The sequence below is a fragment of the Pholcus phalangioides genome, unplaced genomic scaffold (assembly GCF_987345545.1).
Source record: "Pholcus phalangioides strain wild (caught in Gottingen) unplaced genomic scaffold, Ppha-v1.0 ptg000015l_1, whole genome shotgun sequence".
NCBI classification, from domain to species: Eukaryota; Metazoa; Arthropoda; class Arachnida; order Araneae; family Pholcidae; genus Pholcus; species Pholcus phalangioides.
Window position 1 is genome coordinate 51,387,878 of NW_028301608.1, and position 21,011 is coordinate 51,408,888.

The 21,011-nt window shown below is 37.6% G+C and overlaps 1 protein-coding gene across 1 annotated transcript in view; it reads left to right on the top strand.

The window, feature by feature from the left end:
• The window catches only part of LOC149076167 (eukaryotic translation initiation factor 4 gamma 3-like), a 54,947-nt gene that overhangs the window by 7,400 nt on the left and 26,536 nt on the right, over positions 1 to 21,011 (top strand). The window contains exons 4-9 of the mRNA XM_089243718.1: positions 5,286 to 5,453; positions 10,350 to 10,547; positions 17,151 to 17,294; positions 20,119 to 20,198; positions 20,356 to 20,548; positions 20,853 to 20,951. Of these exons, the coding sequence (XP_089099844.1) occupies positions 5,286 to 5,453; positions 10,350 to 10,547; positions 17,151 to 17,294; positions 20,119 to 20,198; positions 20,356 to 20,548; positions 20,853 to 20,951 (882 nt within the window). The remainder of the gene's footprint in view (positions 1 to 5,285; positions 5,454 to 10,349; positions 10,548 to 17,150; positions 17,295 to 20,118; positions 20,199 to 20,355; positions 20,549 to 20,852; positions 20,952 to 21,011) is intronic.

Genomic DNA, 21,011 nt, shown 5'->3' on the forward strand with positions numbered 1-21,011 from the left:
GACTAGCTATAATACTCGGTGTTGTTCGGGTTTCTCCATGTAATGGGACCATACGAGAAGTGACAAACTATTATAAAGAAATAAACATGCCTGAAACATATTGTTTAGGAACAACGGTAGCCAAAATAAAAATTCCAAAAGCCATTATTGAGATCTATGAACCGACAGTTTTTTGTTCCAATTCAGGCATTTGTCTGGCTCTGTCAAACTTTTAAAGTATCCTATCGTTCAAGTCGGAGCCTATTTGGTATTTATGCAAAATGAAATAACGTTTCCCCATATAAACTTTGAACCCCCATATGACCCTTTTAGGGGGTAAATTAAAAAAAAAAACCCTTTTTTTAGAGCGAGTCTCTACGTATGAAATTCAACTGACCAAATTTCATATTTATAGGTTCAGGGGGTTGGTAGACGATGATGATGAATCGTCAGGCAGTTAGGATGTGTTATTTTATATATGTATACAGATAAAAAGTCATATGATTTATTTAGTAATTGATAAGCATGGTATTTCATAAATTCGATTAAATTAAGTACGATTTATCAGGTTGTCATTGATCAATAAGCATGGTACGTCTCGGAAGATGCAGGACGTCATCCTGTCTTAAGATGCTATGGTTGTGGGGAACCTGATGTTAATAAGTCCCGATGCCAAACGCGTAATCCTCCAACCGATAGACCTGGACCCAGTGTCAACGCTTTGGACTTATACAGTTTATCAACCCATCCTAATACGGAATGGAAAGATGCTGCAGAAGCAGTTATGTCCCAAGATGTTACGGGTGCGGAGAACCTGGTATCGACAAGTCCCGATGTCGAATATGCAATCCTGCCACGAATACCCTAGAAGTTAGAGTCGACGCCTTGGACTATTACAGTTTCTCAACCGAGAGACGTCAAAGAAATGCTATCGAAGTCATTCATGATTTGTCATAGGCGTGGAGCAGTGTGTGCTGACACGGGTGCCACACATTCGGTGGCAGGGGAGAAGCTGTACTGTCTCTTACAAGAACATGGTTTTCCCTTTTCCCGCAAGACTATCGTTACGAGACTAGCCGATGGATATGCTCGTAGAGCCGAAGTCCTAACAACGACTGTGGACATCAACGTCCAATGTAAAGTGATTCCCACAGAGATGATGGTGCTACCACAGGCCAGAGAAAACCGAACCCTTCTCGGTACCGACTTTCTCAGAGATGCTGGAATCGTCTTGGATGTTCAGCAAGAAAAGTGATACTTCTCTATACGTCTCTGTAGCTCCTGAGAAGCAACATCCGTTCGTTGAAAGCACATCTAAAAGCAGTGCCCTCCTGGCACTACCTGCTGGGTCATCATCGTGCCGACTTCATGAAGGTACCCACCTTATTTCTCAGCAACGAGAACTTGATTCCTTCTCAGAAGAATCCCATAGATACTCCAAGTCAGAGGGAGGAAAACCTTTCCTCGAACATCAGATCAACATGAGCGGTGGTAACAGGGTATACCGCTGTAGAGGTGGCTCTGGAGGAGGCTACGAAGCGTCGCGCATCAAATTCTTGCTCGACCTTGCGAGGAAGGAATGCTATAACTGCGGTCAATGCAGGGCCGTCTTAAGAGCATAATGGGGCCCCCGGGACAAGTGATTTTTCTGATGCCCTACTAGGCAAAGTCTTGAAAATTTCAACCAGATCTCATTTTAGCGAGGCCCTTCTCTCTTGAAGCCCTCGGGCCGTGCCCGGGTGGGCCCCATGCCTTAAGGCACTGGGTCGATGTGGACGCGTTACCCGAAGATGTTTGGATAGGATAGTGTTACCAGTGTAGAAATCGTGGTCATATTGTCCGTAACTGTCCAAACAGCCACGCTGATAAGCTATCCCGCTCGATTCAAAAAAGAGCCCAGCGGTGTGAGCTGTTGAACTTCATTGTATTAGAGAAGAATTCACGGACTTTCTCCGAGAGTCCCAACGTGGGAATGATGTTTTGGATAAGATCATCGAAAACGTTGAATCTACTCAGGAAGCTGAAGCTTTCCTAAACGGGAGAAAACTAGAACTCGTCTTGAATCCCGTAAAGCAGTACTGATTCCATAGGGAGTTGACTCCATTACGAGATGCTGAGACCACAACCGTGGTTGCCCGGACCCCAAGAAAGCGGCGTTCTTCAAAAGTGCATCCGAACCTTAGAGGGCGTCCTGAAAACCGGTGTGATTCAAGAACTGAACTTCGACCTGACACAACAGTGTCGGCAGTTGCCCGCAGCTTCCAGTTATGTCCGTCAGGAATTACTCCCAAAGGAAAGATGGCTGTTACTGGCTCCTCGCCGAGACGTCGTCGGAGCCAGAGGGGAACATTGTAACGAATCTATTTTTCCAGTATGTACATTTTTACTAACTCTCTGTGGCTTTATATCACATAATGTGTTTTTGTTTGTTTATACGTTGTTAAAATAAGGTGAGAAGAGAAATCTATCTTCTCCAAGAGAAGAGAGTGTTAGTGTGTAGTAGTGAGTGTAGTTAGAGGCTTTTGGAGCGTGCTTCGAAATAAAGGCTTCTTTAAGTTCTGTAGTTTCGCGCATTTACTGGAAACCCCCCCCCCCCTAATATCAAGTATCTAGGAATATTCCCCACCTCAAGGAAAAGCGATGCACCTCCGACACGACGTCCCTTATAAGTACGATTTATCAGGTTTGTCATTGATCAATAAGCATGGTACGTGTCACTAATTCCTAATACAGAAAAAATGGAGGAAAAATAATAAAATTCATGATGATTGATGACCATCCAAAGAGATAAATTAATTTCACCATAACATACATTACTTTTACTACGGAGGGAATGGACGCTAAGGCATAATCATGATTATGACCTTGACACATGTTTCACCTGTTTAATGAAAAAATTTTAATAATTTTCAAAAACTTTGAGAGAAAATTTTCTTCTTGATGTAATATTCGCAAATTTTCAAATTGCTACATAGATAGATAACAACTCTATGAATACGCACAAATATTCGATTCAAAAACTGAAATTTTTTTTTATTCGTGGCTCATGTTGGAAAAGACTTGGAAATAAATTTGAAGTAAAACTGCTTATTGCTCCAATTTTTTTTTTTTTTTTTTTTTTTGCTGCTAACTAGCGTCATGGTGATGGTGTGAGTAATGAAGGTCAACGTAAAGACGATAACCGACATTGAAGTCATATCATTTCCAATTTCCTTGACTCAGCCTATCAAACTACGTGAAGCGGATGATGCTTGGGAACCCACATACAAATGAGAATTGAATGAATTCTCGTGTTAAAATATTTATTTCATTAAAATTTTATGAAACCCGAATTATCCATTAATACAATAGCCATCGCTTGTATGAATTACCAATCATATGGAATCAATCCCTTATAAAAATCACTGATTGTAAGCATCAACCGCTGATAACGAAATCGGAAAAACCAAAACAAAACGATGGAAAAATCTTGGTTATAAGAATCATATTGCCACTTATGAGCATAAATTTTTCCCCAAAAGAGAAAGAAAGGACCTCGACTGGATATTTTCTGACTTAGAAAAATATGTAAACAAACTTATTCCAGAATTTTCAATCCAAGTGAATTTGAAAAAATAATTCATTAATCGTGGATAAGTGACAATGTTCTGTATCAAAAAATAAATTATGAATGTTTGAACTGATTTGATATCTCAAAAATTAAACTACTGAAAAACGAAAAAATATATAATCATATTTTAAGCAGGCTCCTCAAATTTTTGAAGAGGAAAAATGATGCAAAACATTTGAGTTATAACGGGCTCATCTCTGATCATCACACCTGGTATACGAGCAACACAGAGACAAATTTCCGGACATATCAATATAATGAACCACTTATGAGAATCTAGACCGTTGCCAGTATCATCGTGCTAATAATCCGCAAATTATGTGTTTTAAAACAATTCTTATTCCAATGTCAGAGAAAAAAAGCTGTAGGTAATTTGTAAAACAGCATATAAACCACACTAAGGAATTCACGTGCTTTTCAACAACTATCCACAGGTCATCAGCCACAAATTTCTGGTACTTTTCACACTTCTCCTCTTGATAGTCCAATATTTGGTATAAAATCCTCACGGAAAGAAAGTGGGGCCATGTGAATTGTAATGAACTGTAGAGATCTTAAGTAGTAATAATATATAAGCAGTAAGCTCTATATACAGTCGAATCTTGTCATTACGAACTTCTAGAGACCGGAGAAATCACTTCATAATGACAAAATTTCATTTTAAAGGAATTTCAGGTCTTTACATTGTTCTTATGTAAACTTATCTGGGGGATTGGAAAAGTGTTCGTTAGAATGAGAGATTTTCACTGTATTCAGTATTCGTTAAAACAGGATTCGACTGTGTATAATTTAAAATGGAACTTAGATGGGTGCTCTGAATGATTGGCATATGCATGAAATTGATATTATACCTGTTTGGCGTTTGACAATTTTTCAGCTCGTAATTGAGTTTTCTTTGATTCCTATGACTTTAGAGGCAAAAGTAACATAGCTTTATGTAAGTCATGCGACAGTGTATTTAACTGAAACATGATTGAATTTTTTTTATTGCTTTTTAATGGATTAAAAACCTGTTGATGTTACTAGGAATAATTAAGAGGGAAAGTAGAAAATAATCTGCACATTTTTTTGTCAGTTTATTTCAGGGGAAAAAAAATGTAAGAAAATGTTTGTTGTTCACATAAAATGCAGGATGCGCGCGGGATCACTGGAAAGAATTTACTTCCAACAAATCTTCTACTGATCTATGCTTGGCATTTGTGCCCGAATGCTGGCAGAGCTGTGATATTTACAATTAAACAGAAGGAAGAAAAATGATAATTTCATATTTTGATAACATGACCAAGCAGTATGCATGCATAGAAGGCAATGACAAACTTTAAAATATGTTATGCCAAAAGTACACACAATGTTTTACTTTCTTGTATAGTATGTGTTACCATCACCAATATCATTTTTTAATTTTAAAATAATCTAATGATTTGATCCTTTATCTTTAGCATGAAAATAATATTAAAATTCTAGTTGGTTAGCTTTTAAATTTTCATTTTGACAGTGCCTTGAGAGAGAGATGAACAATTTTTCCATGATAATCTTAATATTTTAAAACCTAAATTTAACAGAACCTACCTTCTGTATCCTTTTAAAAAGTTTGAAATTGCATTACCATGAAAATAGAAAATGATGAGGTGTAAAATCGAAGGTTAATTTTGTTGTGCTATTAATTTGTCTTTGTTTTTCATTTTGTTTTATTTAGCCTCATGGTAACATAAACAGGAGGAGTCAACCTGGAAAAGATAAACAAAAAAAAGTCATATCATTTTCTAGCTCCTTGACTCAGGCTGTTAAACTACATGAAGCAGATAATGCTTGGAGGCCACAATATAAACAAGACTCTGACATAGGGGAAACTACCAGGACTGAGGTAGATGGTCAATTTTGTATGCTGAAATACAGTTGCACTTGTACGTCTTGAAATTGTCTATATCAAACACCTATCATCAAACATATTTTCCTGTACTTTTCCTCTTGAGGCATTGTCTATATTCACCTTTATAATTTCCCCCTCCAAACTTTTTTTTAATCTGAATTTTTTAAGTACAAATGTTCAGTTGTGGCCATATCTTGAAAGTGATGAAATATTTTGTACACCATTAATGTTCTTGATGTCCTAAACTAGTTTTGGCCAGAACACGCGGTTTTTTAACATAGTGTCCAAAACCTTGTCAGCTTCAATTTTGACTAGGGGTCTTCAACCCGTGGTCCGCCGTCGCTATTTTGCTAGCCTGCCAAAACATTTTGATCGATTGACGCAGTATCATTCAAAAATAGGGTAAAACGAAGATTTCGACACGAAAAAGTCACCCAGCTTCATATAGACTTATAACGAAGACAAGTTGATCAGCATACAGTATTTAGCTTCTTAATAAGGCCTTTGAAGCCTTTTATCAGAAATATTTTAGTCTTTAAATGAGTGCATGATGGTGAACTGTGATAGCAAAAAAAGGAAAATTGAAAAAAAGTGAGATTTTTTTCAAAATAAAAGTGGTCATCCTTTTTTTCCGTCGAACACAAGGCTAAAGCAGTTTATCTCATTTGCAATGAGAGCGTAGCCATGATGAAAGAGTACAATATTAAGAGATACCAAGCATAGTGCGAAGTATTCTGGTTTGGAGGGACATTTTCGAAGTGAAAAAGTCAATGAACTGAAATCGAAGCTGAACTGTCAGCAGTCATTATTCCTCGGAAGAAATTAACAGTCTGAAAATTGTGTTCATGTTAGTTATATAATAGCAGAAAAAATTGCGAAACGTGGGAAGCCCTTCGTTGATGGAGAATTCGTTAAAGAATGCCTTCAGTCTGCAGTTGATGTGCTTTGCCCATCACAGACTCAAGCTGTTTCGAACATTAGTTTGTCGGATGTGACAGTAGCAAGACGCGTGGAGAATCTGTCAGCAGATGTATTCAAGACGTTCAAATCCAAATGCGAGTAATTTTTGTTTTACTTAGTAGCTATGGTGAATCGACGTATGCAACAGATACTGCACAAGCAGCCATTTTCATTCGTGGTATTGACAAAAACTTCAAAATTGTTGAGGGGTTAGCTAATGTCGTTGCACTTAAGGATATCACACGAAGTTTCGACTTATATTCAAGTTTGGCAGAAACATTGGTCGAATGCGAGTTGGACTTAAGGCTCAATTACATTGGGCGAGTTTACTAACTATTTTCCGGCGAGTAAAGTAGCTGGGGAACGAACCGGTTTGAACTAGCGCAGCGAATTTCAATACACAGGACTAGTAAAATCGCTCACTAGATGAGCGAGCAACTCTTTTTATATCCCTTCCTTTTTGCGTATTGTCATCTATTGTCGTCTTTCTCTTTTGTTGCGAGCCAAAGCGAGAGGAGGAAAAAGTATCCACGCCCATATTGCACCCGAGAGATAACAAAAACGCGCTGGCGAGTAGCGAGAAAAGTAGCCTACCCTTCCACTTTTCTCGCACTAGCAGAGCGAGCGACGATTTTACTTGCTAACGTTATTACACAGAGCGAGTAAAACCGCAAGCAAGTAGCTAGTAAACTCGCCCAATGTAATTGAGTCTTTAGGCAACATATCTGCCATAACTACAGAAACTACAGATGGTGCTCCCTCTATGACCGGTCAGAAGACAGTGGGTAATCACATTGATAAAGTTAGATGCCTAAATAAGAAGATGTCTTTCCACTGCATCATACACCAAGAAAACTTGTGCAAAAAGTTTTTCTCCACCTTTGAACATGTAATGTCTGTTGTAGTGAAAGCGGTTAACTTCATTCGATCCAAAGGATTTAACCATAAACAGTTTAAAAAATTCTTAGAGGATTTGGAATTTGGAAGCTGAGCATGGTGACGTTATTTATTGTACAGAAGTACGCTGGTTGAGGTGCTGAAGCATCTTTCCCCGGCTGTTTTCCTTGAAGGAGGAAGTTGATGAATTCATGAAATCCAAAGGAAAACTTATTGGAGAGTTACAAGATAAAAAGGGGGGGGGGGTGAGAGATTTCGCATTTCTTGTCGATATCACTAATCATCCGAATGATCTAAACTACCGCTTACTAGGAAGAGACCTACTTGTCCTTAATCTTTATGACAACGTGAAAGCATTCGAAACTAAATTAGTCCTTTGGGAATGTCAACTGCAAAACAAAAACTGCATACATTTTCCTACATTATTGGAGTTGTAAATAGATCTAGAACTTGAAAACCGGACGATTATGTAGAGTGCATTTCAAATCTGAGAATGAAATTCAGAAGCAGATTTTCCGACTTCCACGAGAACGAAATTTCTATGAAAACGATCACCATTCTCGGTCAATATCGAAAGTGTTCCACCAGAGATGCAATTAGAATTTGCAGATTTGTAATGTGACTCTACACGGTGAGACTCAGCAAGCATATGCAAAACAGTCTATTTTAGGAGCTTATCTAATCCATTTGCATGCATTAATTCAAAGAAATGAGTTGATCAAATGGTGTATGGGGATACCTATGAACCCAAGGTTATAAACATAGTGTGAAATGAAAAGATCAGCAGCTTCTTATAATCGTTTAAATTCGTTCATCTAATAGTGAAACTTTTCATTTCAGCCTTTGGTCAGTTTTTGTCTTTTTTATAGTTTTTCTTATTGTTTTATTGAAACTTTAAATTTTTTGGGCGACATCTGGAACGAATTAAACAATTTCCCATAGAAGCCTATCAAGAATTATATGTTTCGACTAACAAAGATTTAGGGTCATAAAAAATTATTCTGGTACGAATTAATAATCCTTAGCCAATATATCACTGTTATCTTTTTATTGTTCCGGGATTTTTACCCTGTTCAGTGTTAATATAAACACAGAGAGAGAGGGGGGTACAAGTCCCGAAAATTTTGTATTGCCCTCAGACTCCAATCTAGTAGCAGAAATACACATAGCATAGGTGCTAATGTTTCTGATTTACCTGGAAGCCTTCCGATTTTTCAGCCTTTTTAAAATCTTCCGGTCAGAAATCCAATTCTTCTGATTTTTTGTATCTTCATCGAAAAATCCCTAAAAGTCTTCGAATTGAGCTTTGTTTGAATGGAAAATTACTAAAGAAAATATTCTTTCAGTTCTTTTAATTTCAGGCTGACCCCGTTTCCTCATGAAAAATATGGAGAATAAGAATTTCAAGTACGAAAAATCGGTATTTGTCGCCCAATAAGATACCAAAAGCAAGAGAAGTGGCTAATTGTAGGTAAAAAAAAAATCGGGACAGCGAAAAATGTGTCCCGGAAAAATGGGAAATATTTTAAGGTACTAGCACCAATTTTTCAGTTACCATGGTAACCAGGCTCATGGGATTTGTCAAGCCTTTGAATTAAAGACCATGGCTATCGTAGGTTAGAAGTTACTCCAAAAATGTATAATAGTAGTAAGTAATACTGTAGCGTAAAAATTGCTTCAGCTACGTCCTGTGATTCTTGCATCCATTACATAAGTCACAGGCAAACTCAAAGAAACATTGGCAATTTCCAGATCAAGTCGTTTTTGTTAATGTATAAATCACAATTAAATTACGTTACAATTTGTTAATTCAATTTTTATCGTTGAGCAAGAATAGCCATGATCTCAATGTATAAGATATGAATGGACCTCACCCATTTATGTTCACGACAATCCCCACAAACTAAGAAGATCAAGATGACGTCTCTGGGGAATCAGACAGTAAATGGTGGGCAATTCAATGTGAACGATGGAAGTTCATGATCACAGTTCGGGAATCAATCAGCACATCGATGACGAAGCACACGCTGTAAGTGGAAAGATCAAGATTCCCGAGTCATCGATGACGTGGCACACATATTAGCGGGAAGATCACGATTCGAGAATCGGCACATCGACGTAGTTCACCAAGGTATCAGAAGTAAGTACAGGGGAAGACGATACACAGAAGATGATTTAATTACGCGAGGGAAGATGACGGCCATTATACTTTTCGTTGTAAGCTCCTTTGAGGATCCTGGAACGCCGTATTGCGAACATAAATCACATTACGACGATCATCGCTCACATCGAACACTTTGTCCGATTAGAAATATACGAACTCCTCGAAGAACTAGACGAGAAAAATCATCATTAGAAGATAACTACTACCCGGTAGAGTAGTTTTAATCACAGAGTAGGATTAGTCACACATCATAAGATGTTAGCAAATTATCGTGAAGAGCCTCCCTGCTCGACAATCGAAGCCGCTCCTAGCACAGCTGGATGTCTTGCCGGACTATTTATAGTGAAGGTGAACAGGTTTATTTTTGGATGAATCATCGTAAGGCAGGCATTCGGCGTAGGAAGAAATTGGTGATGTCATTCAGACGATTTGCATGTGGACATGTAACGTTATGTTCAACATTACTACGTTTTGGTGGCAACAGTCACAAGGTGGAGGACGTTGATCAAGCTCTCCCCTAATTGTTTACATAGCTATTCTATTATGAGATCATGGAACTATTAAGACGAACGGAAGTCCGCGGTTACCTCCGTCTGTGAAGAAAGGTATTTAATACTACTACATATTTTCACTATATATATTTATATGTATCTACACAATAAAATATGACATGCGTAAATAAGAAATATAAGAAAACTAATCTTGTGACTTGACCGGATCCTCTCCCGGGAGACCACTTAGTGTTAATGGAACACGCGAGCCTTTATGGTGATACAATACATGGCTGGCAGTTTTAGAATTTCAGCTCAAATAAATTACACAGCTTACATCACATTTCGTATGTTTTTTATTCTCATGTAATTTTCCAGGAACTTTACAAAAAGGTTCGGGAAATTCTGAATAAACTGACTCCTCAGAGATTTGACACGCTTGTCAAGCAAATGAAAGATTTGGATATCAACAACGAAGAAAGGCTGAGAGGTGTTACTGATTTGATTTTCGAAAAAGCTTTAGATGAACCCAATTTTAGTGCTCCTTATGCACTCATGTGTAAACAGTTGTCAATGGTAAGATATTTTATTTAAATAAATGTGAAGTCTCTGATGTGTACTTTTTCGTTATAATGCACTGTCGATCGACTGCTTTTACAAGGGGACACTAGTATCAATTGGTAAGGGACAATTGTAGATTATGGTGGTGCAGGGAACTTTTCTGTCATAGGATTGTTAATAAATGGAACGGCTTACCCCCGGGGGTAGTAAATTCTAACACGATTGGACACGTTTAAAAAGACATAAGACAACCATAAATATATTTTATGGGCATTGTATATACACACACATATATATATATACACATGTATATACACATATATACATACACACATATATACATACACACATATACACATATATACATACACACATATACACATATATACATATACACATATATATATAAATAATTGTATTTTTAAATGGGGGGGTTGCTGTATTTTAAAAATATATGACATATATATTTGTTATGAGTATCTTTTTCTCAGCCACCTCGTTGGGCATTTTGCCTGTTGTGGCGTTGTATTTGTATTACAGTGCTTGCATGTTTAGGATGTAGAGAAACGCGTTTTAAAAACATTTCTTATAGAATTTCTTAGAGAAACTTGGAATTTACAAATTGTAAAAAAAATTGAATAGTTTCAAATTAAAATAATGAATGTCGGAGAAATCTTCAATGCAAAAGCTTGCATGAACTAGAAAGCTGCCTTCTAGAAACAACAAATAAACTCTATTTAATATTTAGCAAAAAAATAACAAAAAAATCACACACAATCCAAACATGAATTCGACCGGTAAAAGATTAATCGTGATTTTCATTCATCTTTCAGTGATGATAAACAAGCTGGAATTCATCCCGGAAATTCATTTGGTTTTGTTTCAGTTCAGTAGTCATGTATGTACGGTTCGGGTCTTTCTTGGTGAATGTGGTGACGTGAGGAAATAAAAGGACTTACAAGGTGCTAAAACACCCTTTAAAAAGGTAGAGGAAGAACAAAACGGGAGACACTCGTAGGTGGATGCAGTGTTATCTGAAAAAATAATTTTAACGAGTAATTTCCCTCCTCTCTAGAACTTTAAGGGGTAATTTTGTGAAAAGAGGGGTACTTGGTTTTAATAAAAAACAGAAATATAACTCCATAAAAAAAAAATTTGAAGGAGAACAAAACTTGGAAGAGTAAAATTGAATTTTGATGCGTGCCTCACGCGCGCATCTAGATGCGTATTAGCGAACACTGGGGTGATGTAAGGTAAACTTGAAAGGTAAACTCTCAATGCAGCTTTGCTTCTCGCAGAACCCTTGATAGTTATAAGATTATTTTGCTGAATATGTGATGATAATGAGGCTGCCGTCTCAAAAGCATCGCAGTCCTATTGGCAAAATGAAAAATTGCTTAGGCATCATCTCTTGATTTACATATTTATTGTAGTAAATCATTGTGTCAGATCTTATCGTGGCAGCCCCTATTTAAATTAGGTCCCCGTGCAGTACCCGGTTGGGCTCGTGTGTCAACATGGTGCTTGGTGTTCCGTAAACTATACGTAAATTATGCAATTCAAGAATCCTCACTTCGAAAAGACATCGTTTTTACAACTGAGTAAGAAAATGACATTTATGAACTTTAGGAGCAGCTTCTTCGAAAATTCGATGTGAAAAAATGAAATGTTTTTGTTTCTAAGTTATTCAATCATCAAAGTCATCTGAATTTTCTTCCATTCAACACAACCCCGTGAAAATTCAAAATAAATAACATTTTTACGAGTATAAGTAATAAGAAAGTTTTCTTCTTTGAAAGCTCTCTAGGTTACGGGACTTTTTAAGGTTTCGTAGCGGTTGACTATGCTGAACCCCAAAATAGTTGTCACGGAATCACAGGTTTTCGTGGAACACCTGTTGGAAACCCATGATATAGTGAGACGATCTTTTCTTATACATATATTTCCATGGTTACTCCTTCGTGTATTCGTTTATTTTTATATTATAGCTACCGAAAGTAAAATTTGCATATAGTGTAAATGAAAAGTCACTGACACACTGAATTTAATCCCTTTAAGTACAAACTTTTCGCAAAAAAATTGGACAATGTACAATTGAGCTAGCATAGATAAATCTCTAAAAGCGGTGTTATTGTATAGGAAATGAAAGGAAAAAACATGAAAGGAAAACGTTTTTCCCACACAGCCACCCTTTCCCAATGTATGTAATACATTTTTTTCGTTCGTCAAACCGTAGAGAGGGACAAAAAAAGTTAATGCTCAAAAGAAAAAAAACAATTTATGTTTACCCGTGAAGAGGTTCAAGAGAAGAGATAGCGCGGATGTATTTCTTCCATATACACAGCTAATCCCCTGAATGTTAAGGGATTGATAACGAAGTTTATTTTATTTTGTTATTATTTTTTTGTACTGGCACCAAGAAAAATTTTTTGATGCCAATACAAACTTCTGTCATCCTTTTGACTTGACGCGTAGGATTTTAGAATTTGCCAAGCCCTGCGAATAGTAGTTCGACTTGTCGAGATTAACATGTTTTATTTTATTCCTATTAAGTAATATTAATCAAATGGAATATTGATCTACAATGAGTTGTTCCGCAAATTAGTTTTTGAATGAATCTTTAAGTGTGAATACAATGTTAAACAGTTCACTTTCACACCATGGTGAATGTTTTAATTTCTTTGTGAAAGCTGCTTATGCGAGGTTGCTGTTCGTTCAAAAACTTTTTCTTTGTATATCTTTCTATGTGCAGCTATTGTCATGAATTAAGAATATGTATGCTACTACTAAAGCGTCCCTTCCCCGAAATCGGCCAGTTCACGAACTGATTCGTTTCGTTAAATACAGTCGATTCCCGTTATAAGAGGCCAGAAAAATAATTTCTTTGTAACGAAATTTCGTTGTAAAGCAATTCCAGATTTTTTTCATAGTTCCTTTGTAAATTGGCGATTAGAAAAGTTTCGTTAAAACGAGATTTTCGCTATAACAGATTCGACTGTACTGTCCCGGCTAATGTCCGAATTTCGAGCTTTGACCAGCCAGTTCATGAAGTGGTGGGAAATCCTTGGCCAAAGACCGATAAAAAAGACATGATTCGGAGTCATCGCCAGGTTGTTCTAGCGCAGGCATCTTCAACCCTTTGCTCGCGAGCACCGCGGTGCTCCCGGAACCACCCAGAGTGCTCGCGACAATTCTAATAAAGCCAGTTGTACAGTGTACAACTTGGCGTGCTTTCACCTGACGTCCTTTCACCCGAAAAGTGAAAGGACGTGGGTTCGATTATCCGCAGGGGCAGTTGAATTTGCTCTCTTTCCAAAATATATCTTCGCATCAGCCATCTGTAAAAACCTTTGTATATATATATACACACGCATTTTGCAGAACATATATATATATATATAAAAGACATGGTCAAAATCATTGTGTATTTGTAGATTTGAAGTAAACGTATCCTTTTAGATAAAGGCATCTTTGACTGAAGGAAAAGATTGCGTTAATTTTAGAAAGCTGTTCCATCCTATATTTTTAAGATTTAAGTGAAATTGTGATGAACGAAATAAAACTCGCAAGTAACGAAGGATTTAATACAACATAAACAATTGTTAAGTTAAAACTACATAGTATAGACTGATCGGCCCTGCCGATGGAATGTGTCGACACATCAATAGCTTTTCGTATTTATACAAGATGATCGAGACATGCGCAATAACATATATAATTTACATACGGAATACAGTCCTGGCGTCACGGATCACAAAAATATACTATACTAGGGGGGCTCTGCCCCCCTGCCGCCTTTGGCGGCCAACCCAACCCCCCCACTTCTCTCCCGGACATATCTTGTTTATTTCGTCCCACTTCATCAGCGTGCTAAGGAAAAGGGGAAAGGGACGTGTGAAAGCACCAGCCTACTGAAGAAGCGAATTTTAATGAAAATAATAATAAAGCAACAAAAAACAAATGAGATTCATCAAGTATCCCCAGAAAACTTCCCCATGGGGGTCCCCAGATTCAATTCGCTGAATTTCAGTGGGGCCCCACACTGGATATATCTTGGGCTACCGATGTGTTGCAAATTTTACAATGTTAAACCACAAAAATCAATGAGATACATTCAGGGGCACCGAATTACAACCTGCCAACATTTCCATGAAGCCCTGACCTGCAAGCTTGTCGGACACTCCCCTGTGAGAATTTTTCATTTTTATCAATTTTACAACGAATAAAATCCAGGGCCCCACATCCAGTAGCGGGGACACAACACGCAGATTTTTAGTGGGGCCCCAGACTGGCTATATCTCGGGTTTCGGCTGTGGCAAATTCTACAACAGAAAAGAATGAGATTCATCCAGGGCCCCCAAAATCAAACCTGTAAACATGGGGCCCCCGACTTGGAAGCTTGTCGGTCATCCCCCGGTGCGAGTGCCATGAAAAATTTGCATTTGTATTCGTTTTACCAACGAATAAAATCCAGGGCCCCAAAATGAAACCTGTAAACATGGGGGCCCCCGACTTGGAAGCTTGTCGGTCATCCCCCGGTGCGAGTGCCATGAAAAATTTGCATTTGTATTCGTTTTACGAACGAATAAAATCCAGGGCCCCCAAACAATTACCCGGGACACCAATTCGCATACTTTTGGTGGGGCCCCAGACTGGCTTTATCTCGGGCTTCGGCTGTTGCAAAATCTACAACAGAAAAGAATGAGATTCATCCAGGGCCCCCAAAATGAAACCTGTAAACATAGGGCCCCCGACTTGGAAGCTTGTCGGTCATCCCCCGGAGCGAGTGCCATGAAAAATTTTCATTTGTATTCGTTTTACCAACGAATAAAATCCAGGGCCCCCAAAATGAAACCTGTTAACATGGGGGCCCCGACTTGGAAGCTTGTCGGTCATCCCCCGGAGCGAGTGCCATGAAAAATTTCCATTTGTATTCGTTTTACCAACGAATAAAATCCAGGGCCCCCAAAATGAAACCTGTAAACATGGGGCCCCCGACTTGGAAGCTTGTCGGTCATCCCCCGGAGCGAGTGCCATGAAAAATTTTCATTTGTATTCGCTTTACCAACGAATAAAATCCAGGGCCCCCAAAATGAAACCTGTAAACATGGGGCCCCCGACTTGGAAGCTTGTCGGTCATCCCCCGGAGCGAGTGCCATGAAAAATTTGCATTTGTATTCGTTTTACCAACGAATAAAATCCAGGGCCCCAAAATGAAACCTGTAAACATGGGGCCCCCGACTTGGAAGCTTGTCGGTCATCCCCCGGAGCGAGTGCCATGAAAAATTTTCATTTGTATTCGCTTTACCAACGAATAAAATCCAGGGCCCCCAAAATGAAACCTGTAAACATGGGGCCCCCGACTTGGAAGCTTGTCGGTCATTCCCCGGAGCGAGTGCCATGAAAAATTTTCATTTGTATTCGTTTTACCAACGAATAAAATCCAGGGCCCCCAAAATGAAACCTGTAAACATGGGGCCCCCGACTTGGAAGCTTGTCGGTCATCCCCCGGAGCGAGTGCCATGAAAAATTTCCATTTGTATTCGTTTTACCAACGAATAAAATCCAGGGCCCCCAACCAATTACCCGGGACACCAATTCGCATACTTTTGGTGGGGCCCCAGACTGGCTTTATCTCGGGCTTCCGCTGTTGCGAATTCTACAACAGAAAAGAATGAGATTCATCCAGGGCCCCCAAAATGAAACCTATAAACATGGGGCCCCCGACTTGGAAGCTTGTCGGCCATCCCACGGAGCGAGTACCATGAAAAATTTTCATTTGTATTCGTTTTACCAACGAATAAAATCCAGGACCCCCCAACCAATTATCCGGGACACCAATTCGCATACTTTTGGTGGGGCCCCAGACTGGATATATCTTTTGCTTCCGCTATCGAAATTTTTCAACGTTGAAGCAGCAAGAAAACAATGAGATCCATCAAGGGCCCCTGGAAATGAAAACTTTTTACTTATACGTGAAATCTTCCCCGGGTACCCCGACCCTGTGTTGGGAGCACTGCTGTTGTGTGTGTATATTATACATATATATACCTCTCGGCATGGACCTCCCCCCCCCCCCCCCACAAAGGAAGGGCTGACAGGGGCCACAACGATTCTTATCACTTTTTGATTTTTCACACTATAAATTAATCACAGAGGGGCCCCTGAAAAGCTGGTTTGGGGACTCGAAATCTAAATTCCAGCCTAAGGGCTCTGCTGTAGGATGTAGGAGCCTCTTGGTACATGCACATAACATGGTCCCGATGGGTCAAATGGGTCCCGATATGTGAATATCGACCCAATATCGATATATGATATCATATCGATATATGAATGTGAATATCGATATATGAATCGAACCCACTTCCGTAACAGAGTTTCCGTCACTCAAAAATTTCACCCACTTCCGTCACTCGGTTGCTTAGCAACAGGCCCTTTTCGAGTTTGTTTGTGATTTTATATTATAGAATAGATATAGTGCAATATATTTCCATCTATATAGCAATAACTCCTTTATCGAGTATTGTAATGTATGCATTTCAACTGTATATAAAAATGATATGCAACAGAGTCTTGTAAATTTGCAGCTTGAAAGCTTTTCAATGTTTTTTCTCTTAGGTTGAGGTTCCTTTGACTGAAGGAGAAGGTTATGTTAACTTTAGGAAGCTGTTACTTTCCAAATGTCAGAGGGAGTTTGAACAAGACAAAAGCGAAGAATTTAACAGATTTGAAAGAAAAAAACTGATTGAAGACTGCCAGACGGTATGTAATAAAACATGATATTTCTAAATGCTTCTTGTGGTGTTGTCTCTTGAACAGAGTTCTTAGCCGAATGTGTTTGTGCATACCTAACATAATTCAACTGCAAAATGCTCAGCGTAGGATTTCATAAAAAATAACGTTTTGTTGTCGAAATAAGTTATCGAGATTGGCCCAAATTCTTTTAAATTTTCTGTACCACAGTAATAGAGAAAATTTTTGGATGATGCTTACGTCATCAACCACCCTTTATGAAGATATGAAATATTCTTAGTGGCATCTTATTCGGTGCGCCAAAAACGGAAAAAAAAAACCTTTCGATAGTTATTGAGCACCTGAACTAACATTCTACCTATTGATAAGTCCCCTACAGAGCCACTTTAATGATCGCTAAATGTTTCACGGATCCTTCAAGTGTGTGTAGAAATGTTTCCGGGCCGCTTATGTGCTCTAGAACTATGCCACGCATCACTCAAGTGATCCGTAATTATGCCACGAATCACTTAAGTAATCTGGGGATACAAGATATACAGAAGACTGGATGTTGTGAAGATATTTATTATTTGAGATGTTAATTTTTTAAGGAAGGAAAAAACTCATCTCTGCCTCTACCGGGAGTCGAACCCGGATCCCTCGATTGCCGAACGAGTGCTCTCTATCTCCTCTGTAGCTTAGTGTTCAGAGCACTCGTCCGGCAATCGAGGGACCCGGGTTCGACTCCCGGTAGAGGCAGAGATGAGTTTTTTCCTTCCTTAAAAAATTAACATCTCAAATAATAAATATCTTCACAACATCCAGTCTTCTGTATATCTTGTATTAACAAGTGGAGAGCGACATTCATGTCATAATCTGGGAATGTTCCGCGGGTAACTTGAGTGTATATGAAGACATTAATTTTCATGCTTGAGAGGATATAAATAAAAAGTTGAAATATATATATATATATATATATATATATATATATATATATATATATATATATATATATATATATATATATATATATATATATATATCAATGTTATTGCATGGATATCCAACTCAAAAGAAGGTCCGGCTAATTACCTCATATTTGATTTTCTGGTCTTCGTATATCTGTAAGCGAACTCAATATTTCAAGAATCGAAAATTCAATAGAATGTTTTAAATTATTGATGCGGCAGAAATCGCCACTAAATTTCCGCATTTCTACAGTAGAATCGGCAATTTTAACACTGATTTCTATGGGGGATCATCCTTTGCCTGGCCCTCAAAGTGATGCCGATGATGATTATGGCGTCTAGTCAAAAAGCCTCATAATTACTGGGAGGAATGAAAAAGTGACAAACCGTTATAAAGGCATAAACTATTATAAATATACTGACAGCGTTAAAGGAGTGACAAACCATTGTAAAGGCATATACATGTCTGAAACTCATTGCTGGGGGAACCACGGTAACTAAAATAAACATTCCGAAAGTGATTGTTGAGGCAAAAAAACCCCCACTGTTGTCCGACAGTTTTTCGTCCATTTGGGGCATTTGCCCTGCTCTGAGAAACTTTTATAGTAGCCTATCGTTCAAGTTGGGTCCCATTTGGTATATATGCAAAATTTGCCCGCTGTATGACTCTAGGGGCGGGACAGCAATATATATATATGATTGATTGATATATGCAAAATTTGCGACGATAGATCTAAAATTGTAGATTTGTATAGAGAACATACACACAGATAGAAAATCAATTTTATATATGCAGATAGCATTTCATATAATTAATAGGGCTGGTCCGATTAATCGGTCGATTGTAAACCGCATTCAAAAAATTTAGATGTGTTAATTCACTCGCGATCTATCCAATCAAAAATAAATTAAAATTTTAGTAAAATGTTTATAATTTAACTTGATGTATATGTGTGTGACCAATCCGATTTGATATTTTAAATTATTTTAAAATATATTCCTATACATGGCATTTCAGATAAGTGACCATATTTGAAAGTATTTGGATCAATATTTTGATGAAATTTTTCGATGTGGGGAAATAAAAAGTCGAAAATTAATGATGATTTTAATTTCAAATCGTGTTTTGTGAAAGTTTTTGAAAAAGACCAAAGTTTGTCGTCTACACCATGAAGAGAATTTATCTTCTTCGCTTTCCAATTATACTGACAGGGAATGTCAGTATAATTTGAGAGCGGTTTCAAGGCAAAAAAGTAAAAGTATGAAAATTGGAATTAGTTTCGACATCCACGACTAATATTAAATAACCAATTTACAAAATAAAACCAACAAGATACAGGTTAAGAAATTCTAGGATATGACAAGCATATGTTCAGACAACCATAATACAACCTTATAAGACAACCATGAATACATTTTATGGACATTGTATAATATTTTATCATGTATATATATATATTGTTTAGAATATTTTTGATTGTGCAATTTTAATTGAGTTGCTGTATTTTAGTAATATATATGATATCCATACTTATTATTAGCATCTTTTTCTCTGCCACCTCTTTGGGTATTTTGCCTATTGTGGCCTTGTATTTGTATATATTTAATAGATTCAAGCAAGCGGTCTTGATTTCTCACATTTTTAATTCTATATTTGTTTACATCCATTCAGTAGAGAGATGCGTGAAATGAATGGAGTATATTTTTACGGCACCAATGAATATTATATAGTTACCAATAATGATACTCGATTAAAATTTTCTGATTAGCCAGTTAAAAATTTTAATCGATTCCCAGCCCTAATAATTGACTGACTTTGATTTGAGGAAAAATGAAATTGTGTGCAAAAGCTATACTACAATCTAACAGAAAATGTATAATGTCAGGAAGAAAGAAAAAAACTGCTTCAAGAAGAGTACTTGGAAGAGGAAACCAAATACAGAAGGCGGCAACTTGGCAACATTCGGTAAATAAAAGTTTCAGATTCTATGTGGATGTAAAATAAAAGAAGTAATCGCTGTGTATCAGCATGATTATATTGGATATGGGAAAAAAAAATTCAAAATGGTGCTTGCTACAAAGTACATTCACGCATTTTTCTCATATCAAAATCTGTGTTTCAGGTTTGTTGGAGAGTTGTTCAAGTTGGGAATGCTGATAGAACCTATCATGCATGAATGGGTGAAAAAGCTTTTAAGTCAAGGTGATGAAAATTCTTTGGAGTGCCTTTGTCAACTGCTTACAACCATTGGCAAAGAATTGGTTATAAAGAAGGATCGAGAAAGCAATGATGATTATGAAACAAAGAAAGAAGTTGTAAGTCATGACTCTACTTGAGAAATACCAGTATTGTCGTAATAATTTTTAAATGAAGCTGAGTTTTTTCTCCGATTGTTGTACTTTGTCATTTTAAGCGACTCAACTTAAAATCCTAATCAAATTTTTTTGTTCACTTTTGATCTTCATCCCAGAATATGTGAGACATAACTGGCATTTTAAAGTGGTAAAAGGGGGGGGGGAACTAAGGGGGTTTTAATTTCACTGGGTTCATCAGTTTATAAAAATAAACAAATATTTCCAATTGAAATGTGAATTTTTTTTCTATTTTCTTAAATAATAGATGAATAGTTACATGGCAGAGATGCAAAGGATAGTAGATAAAAGACAAACTAGCTCAAGGGTACGATTCATGCTTCAAGATGTAATAGAGTTGAAAAGGGTAAATATAAGTGTTATCCTATTTCATTTCACTGTTTTTGTTCATGGTTTGGAAGTTCTT